We start from the raw sequence: 11,124 nt of genomic DNA, 5'->3' as shown, positions 1-11,124 counted from the left end.
GGGGAGAGGGGGGAGGGGGGAGGGGGAGAGGGGGGAGGGGGAGAGGGGGGAGGGGGAGAGGGGGGAGGGGGAGAGGGGGGAGGGGGAGAGGGGGGAGGGGGAGGGGGAGGGGGAGGGGGAGGATTACTGAGAAAGGGCAGTAAGTAAAAAGTTGTTACATGCACTTGGTTTACATTTTAAGAACATATGGTATTACTTAAGGGTGGAACCTCTCAATTTATCTTTAATTATAAGACACTGTGTGTGATGAACATTGTTTATTATGAAACACCTCTTGCTCAATTCTTGTAAGTTTGGTGTCTTAGGAAATTATCCTTGTTGGCTAAGCAGTGGTATGGACCACAGAATAAGAGCACTATGACTAAAAGAGGACACAGATTCCTTCTGCAATTTGTCCCATGTGAATAGCTCATAAAAAAAACTCAAAAAACAAAAATCAAGCCCCCAAAATCAAGTGGAAAGACCTTACTAAGCTAGTCAAGTCCTACATTTTAAATCTACTTAAAATCAAATAAAAAAACCCAAAATTTTTTTAATGTTTATTTTTGAGAGACAGAAAATGAGTAGGGGAGGGAGAGAGAGAGAGAGAGAGAGAGAGAGAGAGAGAGAGAGAGAATGAATGAATGAATGAGAATCTGAAGTAGGCTCCACCAGACCCTGAGCGGTCAGCACAGAGCCAGACGTAGGGCTCGAACCCACAAACCGCGAGATCAAGACCTGAGCCGAAGTCAGATGCCTAACTGACGGAGCCACATAGGCACCCCTACTTAAAATCAAGTTTTTGGGGCACCTGGGTGGCTCAGTCGGTTAAGCCTCCGCCTCGGCTCAGGTCAGATCTCACGTTCGTGGGTTCAAGCCCCGCATCAGGCTCTGTGCTGACAGCTCAGAGCCTGGAATCTGCTTCCAGTTCTGTGTCTCCTTCTCTCTGACCCTCCCCTGCTCATGCTGTCTCTCTCTGTATCAAAAATAAATAAAATTTCAAAAAAAAATCAAGTTTTTAAAACTTAATGTTTAGATGTGACCATACATGCAATGAAAACTAAATCCTATGTATGGAAATCTAAACATGAAAATATATCAATGGTGTAAGTGAATCAAGAAAATGAAAAAACACAGAAGGCTTAAAACCTATTTCTTGGACACCAGGAATTTCAGGTTCACAACTAAGAAACAAATATTAAAGGGACACCTGGGTGGTTCTGTCAGTTAAGTGTTGGACTCCTGACTTTGGTTCAGGTCATGATCTCATAGTTCATGAGTTTGAGCCCTGCATTGGACTCCATACTGACAGTGTCAGAGCCTGCTTCAGATTTTCTCTCTCTCTTCCTCTCTCTCCCCACCTCTCTCAAAATAAACATTATAAAAAGTAAAAAAAAAAAAAAAAAAAAAAAAAAATCAAGTATTAAATAAGTTTTGGTTAAATATAAACATTCAAAGCTTGTTTTTCTTTTGGAACTATAGAACTATACTCCGTGTTAGAAACAAATCTTTACTACCTAATAAGATAGAATTACAATCTGAAAGCTTTACAAACTATAACACCTCAAAATAGAATTCAGTATGTATAAATGAAAGAATATTAAAAGGAAATCTAACACCGATGTGAACTTTTTTCCTCACCCCAAACAACGGAACTCACTAACTCAGTTCTACCTGGCTTATATAAATGATCTTTTCAAGCCACTTTTAATTTGAAAAAGTAAAAGGGCTTTAATAAAAATATTTAAAAATTTAATATGTAAAAAAGTGTATTATTAATCTGAACACTCAATCAAAATATAGATTTTATTGGATAGTTAGAACTATCTATCCTTGGCTGTTTCCAGGTGTAAAACAGATTAGGCATCTGTAAATATTAGTGATCATTGTGTAAATTAACAAACCATATTCTTTATTAACCAGAAAGAAAGTTATAGTTTATGTACCAGGTAATAGGTGCTATACTTTCGTCTCAAATTTCATCGTAAAGACTAAGTTCTTCTTACGAAATGAATACACGTGTCTAATTCTTCTTTGTTGTCATGTGGCCAGAAGTTAGGAAGACCAGAGGCCTTTCGGATCCAATCATGCTACAATAATTCTGCAACCCCTCTGAATAACTATGACAGATGGGGGTCCTGGTATGTAAACTTACTTTTCCTTCCTATTTGTTTTAATTCATCTAGTGGGCCAGGCAGATATCAGCTGAGTTTTTAAAAATACAAAATGTAATAGCTAGAGACTTCTTTATATTTAAGTTGATTAAGCAATTTAGTATTTCACTTCATCTCAACTACATCAACTAATGGAAGAGAGATACTACATAACAATACCTTTTTTGTTTCAAATTGTGCTTCTTCCTGACAGCATCCTCTACAGTCAGGATCCAGCTGAAGCAGGTTAAACTGTCCAAGAAGATCACAAGAGCTGCAGAGCAAGTTGCTGGAGAAGCCTAACTCTCTGCAAACTTCCGATGAAAACTCTGCTCCGAGTGCAGACACCTGAAGAAAAAAAAAAAAGAGAGAGAGAGAGAGAGAGAGAAATAAAACACTATTCCATATTTATCTCACAAAGTTTCCAAGAAAGGAAAAACTAGGGTTATCCAAATCTAACACACTGGAGATGAATTCCTGAAATGCCTTAGAGACAAATTCTTAAGTATTTTTTCACTCTATAACCTTATATGAGTCTTTGGTTCTTCCTATTTCCCACATTTTTTTTTTCTTAAATATTTGCAATTTTTCAGGGTAGCTGAAATAACAAAAATAGAATATGTAATTTCTTTATGATGGGTATATTACATACAGTACTTTTATTAAACACTCAGAAGTTTTTTTTTTTTTTAAAGGAATTTCCTTGGAAGAAAAACAAATGCCACTGTTGATATGAGTCTATGAAGTAACATTAACTTCTAGACTTCATTCCTATCTGGCTGGGGAAAGGTGAAGAGGATGGAGTGAGGAGAGCATGAGCACATCAGAAATAAAACTTTGGGGCACCTAGATGACTCAGCTAAGTGTCTGACTCTTGATTTTGGCTCAGGTCATGATCTCATGGTTAGTGAGCTCCAGCCCTGCGCTGGGCTCTATGCTGACAGTGCGGAGTCTGCTTGGTTGGGATTCTCTCTTTCTAAAAAATAAACATTAATAAAAATAAAAAGGAAATGAACTTTGGGGTTTAGGTACCAGCTCCACCACTTAAAAGATGTGACCCTGAGCAAGACAACCTCCCTCAGTTTTAATTTCCTCACTGATAAAGCAAGATGATAATGCTTACATTAAAGAGATTGCAGTAAAGATGAATGAACTAAGTTATGTAACCCATTAGAACAACAGGCAAAAGTGAGCTTATCTGTTCTCGTCCCTTACCCATTCTCTCATGGATGTCTCAGCGAATATGGTGTATCTTCACCTAAGGTCAATCCCTCTACCTGTGCTTTAGAGTCTATATCTTCTGTCATCCCCACAGGGATTTTAATTTTGTTGGTAACTCAATTCTTCAGTGTATTCAAACCTTATGGTTCTAACTACTTCCCCCACCTTCTGTCAGTTCTGAATTGCTAATATAGTCCAGCTTCTGATCCTACTACTTGACTAAACTTGCCAAAATTCATGAAATACCAAGACATTAAAAATTGTTCTGGCTCCAGCTGTTCCTTCTATGAGCTTGTCTTCCTTCTCCTTCCTTTTCTATGCATGCATCTCTTAGGTGCTTGTTTTCGATTTCTATTTTTGGCTTTCTCTTTGCTTTACATATATTCTACAGACGACCCCATCTTTCCCAGGGTTTCAAATGCCCGCTTATTGAAAACTCACATCTTTTTGAGTGTCAAACTTCCAAAGCCAACAAGCCAACCTGACTCCATTATGTTCCACAGACATCGCAAATAAAAATAAAATCTCCAACAGGGAAACTTTCTTTTCTGCTTAAATCTGTTCCTCCTAACATGTCCAATTATCTTAGTAAATTGGCACCATTTCCCCCGACTACCTAGTTGCTCAGGTCATTCTACATTTTTCACCATTCTTACAAATTAACAAGTTTTAACAATTCTGTTTCTTAAAGAGCTCTCAAACCATTTCTCGCCTCAGTGGCTTTAATGGTCACCACCAGTCCTACCTTTCTTTACTTCTCCAATCCCATTCAGCTATAACAAATTCCTGGAAGAATAAAACTCCTACTCACACACTTGCTCATACTTTTCCTACATATAAGGCTCCTTTTTCAACTTATTTCCAAGAAGCTGATCAGTAACAGTCTTCCAGAAGGTTGCCTCTTGGGGGGAAAAATCAGATCCTAATCTTTAGCCATAGTACTGTTCAGAGAAAGAAATTTGTGCATAGGTCTAAGACAGCACAACTCATGACACTGTATTATGTAAATCTAGAGTTGTCTAATTCCTTCGTACTGTGAACTCTTTTGAGGCAAGCCTTAAGTTATCTGTTTTAACAGCACTTGTGCTAGTTCTTATGTATACTGAACAAATGAACTGGTCAAAACTAGAGCCTCAAGTTGAGAGGAATTTCAGACTGACTACAACTGGTCTTCTAGACCAAGGGTATGAAAATTTTACGTAAAGGGCAAGATTAGTAATTGTGTTAGATTTGGATGGCTAAATGGTTTTGTTGCAACTACTCAACTCAGCCATGGGGGCACAAAAGCAGTTATAGAAAATAACAAATGAGTGGGTGTCTGTGTTCCAATAAAACTTTACATAGACAGAGCTAGCTGGATTTGGCCCACCAGTTGTAGTTTGTCAACCTTCTAAGTTAATCAGGTAGATCAAAATCAAAGGGCAATTGTCAATATAAAAATTAAGTGGTGCTGGCATGGTCTCCCAAAATGCTGATCATTCCATTGGTCTTGTTAGTCAATACCCTAATTTGATACTTTATACACCTTTTACCTTATCTCAGTAATAATGTGGGATGTGTATAATAATCAAACAAATCAAGTATCCCAGTCTTATGGGAGGCACTTAAGAGATGTGCAACTGTACTAGTACTTTGAGTCATTTCTTCATTAGTAAAGTGATACACTTGATCTATTTCATGGGTTAATCTGTATTTTCCAAAGATGGCCACACCAATATACAAACATCATCCCACATGATACTCTTACGGTGTGACTGGGAGTCTTCTACTGCAGAGTGGGAGTCTATTTTCCCTCCCCATGAATCTGGGCAGGGGCTTGTGATGGATTCTGACCAGAGTGCAAAAAGCAGTGATACTATGTGATCTGCGGGGAGGTTATTAAAAAAAAAAAAAAAAAAAAAAAAAAAGAAACAGCATGGCTGTTGGTCCCACATTCTGTGCCCATGACTCTCTTGGAACATTCAACTTTGAAACTTAGCCACCATACTGTTAGGTAACCTAAATTAGAAGGGTAACATGTAGATTCCCATGTAGAGATCAACTGAAGCACCCAGCTGACAACCATCATTAACTAGTGGACATATGAGAAAAGTACCTTCATATTTCAGACCCCAGTCTTTCAGCTGAGACACCATGGGACATAGAACTCATCGTGCTGTGCACTGTCTGAACTGCTGACCCACAGAATCTAAAAGCAAAATAATTTTTTTATACCACTAAATTTTAAATTTTATGGCAATTTATTTTGCAGCCATGGTAATTAAAGCAGGCAATAAAAGTGAAATCATTTTGAAACTACTTAACAAATGTTAAGAAATTGTTATTATCAAAGCAGGTTTAACAAAACAAAAATCTCCAATGATCATGCAGTTGTGTTACTTGGTTTTACATTGGCATTTATTGAGCACCTAGTGACAGATGGCATAAATATGTAAAAACAGGTGTTTTGGAGTCTGATGACATCTTGATTCAAATGTCAGCACAGAGCAACCTTATTCCTGAATAGGAATAATTACTACTTATCTCACAAAATTTTGAGGATTAATGGAGAAAAGTACAGGCAGCATCTACTTTCCTACCCAGGACACAGTGAGTACTTAATAAATGTTAGCATTATTCCCACTTTCCAGTGCTCTTAAAAACCTTCTTTAAAAACACAACTACCTATGTTTAATCATTAAATATGGGATAGAGGATAAGTGTAGTGACGCTACAAGGTTAACTTGAGTTTCATGAATGAACTTTCTAGCTCTTCTAGCACTAGTTTTGCAGACTCAATGCTTTTAATCTAAAGATTTCAGAACATATTTAGTACTTGACTAATGAATATCAAATGCTAACTAATATAGGAGTTCAAAATTGTAAATGTCTGCTTATCTTTGTATTAGCAAAAACTGAATAACATTTAAATGGGCACATTAAGGCCAAACATTAAATTTTAAAATAATCAGCCACACTTGTAAAAGACACAGATTCTATAAACAGGGTGGATAACCATGACTGGGACGACCATTTAAGGTTAACTTTCCTCAATTCAAAGCAGGATTGACAAGCTAAGAGCCTCCATTCTTTCCTTCATGCGTTACTCATGATTTTTCTGGCATCACTATATCTTTGTAGAATAGGGTTCCTGGCAGGGAAACTGAATCAACCATATTATAACATTACCTTTCCAGGCAAAAGTCTGGTATATACATCTTACTATACAAACATATAAATAGTTGTCTCTTAACTGGTCCTTAGTCTCAGAAAACTCCTAGGTTTCTCATATAATAGCAAATGGATTTCGAATCTGAGACTAAACCAAATTGATGGGATTATAGATGAACCCTGTGAAAATGAATACCAGAAACATGGCCATTGTAGCAAGTTCTTACAATGCACCAGATTATTTTGCTAAGTACATCATTACTCCATTTAATCTCAACCACTCTCTTAAGCAGGTTTTATCCCCATTTTACAGAGAGAAAACAGAGGCTTAAGACATTTAAGGTAATCTAAGATATTACAGCAAACAGTAGGTGGCAGCATCAAGATTGTAATCCTGATTGGCCCTCAAAACCCTTACTACTATCATATCTCAAAGAATCCATGAGGCACCATTACTGTACGTACCACTAAGAATAATAACCAAAATGCTGGCAATTATAGACTGATGGAGATATTAACCTGTGAAGAAAAGGTGGATAAAGTGTTATGTTTCAGCATTGAAGATATACAGTATGACTCTATACTGTTTTGGGTATAGTGCCTTTCATAATATTGAAGAAATATTATGTATGAGCTGAATAAAGACTTGAATTCCACTTAGTTCTGGGGTGCTCCAGAGAACAGCTCCCGTAGGCCATACTAAACTATTACTTTTCTAATGCTTAAGCATATTCAGAATGTATTTTCAGATTAAATCACTTTATATCCTCCCAGTTGTCACCTCATTGGAATGCTGATAATTATGCATTACTATTAACTTTAGAGAGAAACAGTGGCACAGTGGTAAAATCTTGTCTAGTCTAAGGACTCTGAGGTGAAATTAAAAAGGAGGAGCTAAATCCTCTGATCATTGCAGTAGCTCAACCTCAAGGTGCCAAGAAATTCTTTCCTCATTCTCTTTTCATTCATCTGTCAGGTTCCAAAGATTTGGATTATTTATTTCACCTGGCCTCTCACCTTCAGACTAACTGGGAAATGCAGTTTTCTAACTTCTTAGCGATTTCCAAACAATCTTCCACACTTCCCTTTTCACTCTCAAGGAATTTATTGCCCTATTTTCTTAGAAACACTACTTATTACCGAAGAAAGAGAAATACACCTTAGGGGAGTTAAAATAGTTCAGCAAGGGTGAATTGCTCAAAACTCTCTATTTTTAGAGCCATTTTGCATTTGTGGGAGTGGGTGGGGTTCATTACCAATCTATACAAACTAGATATCCTCAGGATTCTGATAGCAAGGAACAAACACAGGTGGACTAGGAGGGCATTCACACGTCAGAGGGATTTTAGTGAATACATATGAGGTACAATATAAAAAACACCCCCCCAAAAGGTCTCTGTGTTCCCTTTGGCTACATTTTAATTGGCATAGGGGCAGGGGGAGTGCACGGAGTTACGGAGCTGTAAAGATTGTGCATCTGTGTAACACAATAGAGTATATGATGATAGAATATGAGAGGGAGAGAGTACACCAGGCTTTGCAAATCTGTAAATGGTATGTAAATTAAGCTCTGCATTTTATCTAAACACTTTAGGCCTGGTGAGGGAGAGCATTGTATGGGAGAGATATGCTGAAAACAAATGAACTCAATTCTTCAGCTCTACCTTTTGGCTCTTGCGTAGAGGTTAAGATCTGGGAATTAAACCTGGCTAGACCAATACAAATCAGGTGAAACAGGCCTTGTTAAGGAATGTTCAAAATAGACTCCACCTTAAAAGCAACAAGGAACCAGTGATTTTTAATAATGACAGTTTTAAGTTTTAAAAAGACGACTTGGGATGCATCATAGAGACAGGACTCAAAAGGGAGAAAATGAGACGGAATTTTGTTTAAGGAAGCTGTTGTGGGAATTCAAAAATGTTGTTGGGTCAAACAAAAATGGTGGCCTGAATTTAGGTACTGCCTGTGGAGACAGAAATAAGTGAACTGGCTTGGAAATTTTTAAGGGTTTAATAACTAATTAGATTCAAAGAACGAAAGAGAAGAATTTTAAAATGACTACTTGCTGGCTTGGGCAACTGGGAAGTTGGCAAAGCCAACCACTTTGGTTTTGATGAAAAGAGTGAGCCAGGAGGCTATTATTGCTAAGGAGAGAGACGTTGGTGGACTGAATGAGGGATTAACAATAAGTGCATGGATTTTGAGAGAGATTCAGGAAGCAGAATCAACAAGACTTGGCAATTGCCTGATGTGATTTAAGTAAAGAAAGGAAAGAATCACAGATGATACCCAACTTTCTGACTTAAATTCTATGGATGGTCACTTTGGTAGATTATTTTCTGGCCCAAAGTTCCTCCTATCCTGATACGTATATGTCTTTGCAGAGTAGGCCACTCTTTCCATATAAAGTCTGTTTCTCCATCTCTGAAATCTAGACCGGCCCTATGATCTGCGTTGACAAATACTGTGAGGTAGAAGTGGCATATGTGATTTCAAAGGCTGGCTTTAGGAGGCATTACCTTTTTTGCTCTTTAGGACTGTGGCCCTGAGACCGCTATGAAAAGAAGTTGGGTTGGCCTACTGGAGGCTAAGAGGTTGCGTGGACCAAGTCACCCTGGCTGACAGCACCAACTTAGAATGAGGCCATCTTGGGCCTTTCAGTTCGGCTGACCTATTAGCTAGCTAAACACAGCTGTATACATGAGACACAGGAAATCAACAGAGGAACTGCTCAGTAGACCCACAGAATAAGAAATCCCTGCTTAAGCCACTAAATTTGGGGGTGGTTACACAGTAGTTGATAATGGAAGTGAAATGAGGGAAAGTCAATGTGAAATGTTATTCCTTATCTTTGCATGGTGTAGACTCAAGATGGCAAGATATTACCCAAGATAGGCCAAAAAAACAACAACAACAAAAAAAAACCCAAAACAAACTCCACCGTGCCCCCCAACACAAAAACCAACCTCCAGGAGAAAGTTTAGAGGGGGGTCTTTCAGTAATTTCTAAAGCACCAAATGCCTGAATAACAGTACCGTAATATTAACCAGAGAGGTAAAAAAAAATACACCTTGTAGGTATGGGTGCAAAAACAGGCAGGACCTTCAAACTTTTTTAAAAATTTAACTTTTTGTTTTATTTTTTGAGAGACAGAGTGGAGCAGGGGTAGACAGAGAGGGAGACACAGAATCCAAAGCAGGCTCCAGGCTTTAAGCAGACAGCTTAAAGCTGTCATGGGGGCTTGAACCCAAGAACTCAAGATCATGACCTGAGCCGAAGTCGGCCTCTCAACCGACTGAGCCACCCAGGTAGGTGCACCAGGATCTTCAAACTCTTTAATGAAAGTAAAGCAGAGTTGTTTATAGAAGCTTTTGGTCTAGGCCCTAACTCCCTCAAACCTTGGATAAATCAATCAAATCTGGTCTCCTTGGAGAAAATTTTTCAGCGGGTTCAGTAAAGAGAATACCTTTAAAATTAGGTTGATTAATGAAGCCTGGTAAAGCTCCATAGTACCTAGAAAAAAAGTTACTCATTCACGTAGCAAAACACGGATTGCAAAATTCTTAGAAGTTAACCAATATTAAGTTGTACCCAAGCGAATAGAAAAATAAGACAAAATTAGCCCTACCTCAAAGATTAAGAACGTATCTGTTGTGTTAATAAAGAAAAACTAAAAAAGTTAACAATGCCCAGTTTTAAATGAGATGAAAGCTATCATTTTAGTCAATTAAAAAAAATTCTGCTTTACTACGGAGTAGCTTTTATGGAAGATACATACTACTCAAAATATTCTTAAATCAGGAAAAAGAACCGTTAGAAACCCGGGCGCGAAAAGAAAAGCATCAATCAGGAATGAAGCCACGTAGCATTCCGGCCACAGCAGTGGCTAAGGAATCGCGGTCCTCCCACCCTCTCCAAGTGTGGCTCCCGTTCAGGACCGAATGTTTCGTCTTCCTCAGCGCAACACCCCCGACTCGCGCCTAGGCTTCTGCGAAGTTGATCTCCACTCACCGCCTGAAGTACAGCCGCCAACAGCAACCGCAGCCCCAACGCCGGCCCGAGGCAACCACCCGGCCCAGCCGCCATCGCTGCCATCTTCCGTAGGTCTCCAACTGCCCAGAGGGCCCCTCAGTTAGGGGCGTCCACTCCAGAGCCTGATCCAAAACAGGCTGCTAACGGCCGTTGTCAACAAATCTCTTACTCTGCAGAGATGCGTGTAACCCAAGGGCATATGGAAGCATAAAGATGGCCAAATACCTTTATATTTGATATAAATACGTAGTCACTGGGTCCTTCCGACAACCTCTATCAGGCATTTTCCTAAACTCCCCAAATCTGAGGTTCCGCGCTCCTTCCTTTTATTCACGACATTTCGTCAAGCAGCCAAAAAGCTCCGCCTTCGCCAGTCTAGGCCTGCCCCCTTCTCCAAGTTTACCCAATCGAATGCCGCTTTGGTTGACACCTGCGGCAAAGGAAACCAACCGTACCACGAACCGAGAGCTAAGTTCCGGGGTTCTTCGGTCCAATAGGCACAACGAAACGGGAGCAGAGGGTGGAGCCTCTGGTTGCCGAGCAGCGTACGTGGATGCGTGCGCGTGGTGGTTAAGGGGGATGGGCAGGG

General features: G+C 39.2%; 1 protein-coding gene across 2 annotated transcripts in view; it reads right to left on the bottom strand.

Moving 5' to 3' along the window:
• Positions 1 to 10,688, bottom strand: part of SELENOF (selenoprotein F) — a 55,532-nt gene extending 44,844 nt beyond the window's left edge. For both annotated transcript variants that reach the window (XM_029946563.1, XM_029946565.1), the window contains exons 1-2: positions 10,515 to 10,688; positions 2,313 to 2,480 (exon numbers count right to left, since the gene is read on the bottom strand). In XM_029946563.1, the coding sequence (XP_029802423.1) occupies positions 2,313 to 2,480; positions 10,515 to 10,598 (252 nt within the window). In that variant the 5' untranslated portion in view covers positions 10,599 to 10,688. The remainder of the gene's footprint in view (positions 1 to 2,312; positions 2,481 to 10,514) is intronic.
• Positions 10,689 to 11,124: the final 436 nt, after the last annotated feature.

Source organism: Suricata suricatta, chromosome 8 (genome assembly GCF_006229205.1).
Source record: "Suricata suricatta isolate VVHF042 chromosome 8, meerkat_22Aug2017_6uvM2_HiC, whole genome shotgun sequence".
Taxonomy (NCBI): Eukaryota; Metazoa; Chordata; class Mammalia; order Carnivora; family Herpestidae; genus Suricata; species Suricata suricatta.
This window is presented reverse-complemented; position numbering and strand designations above follow the sequence as displayed.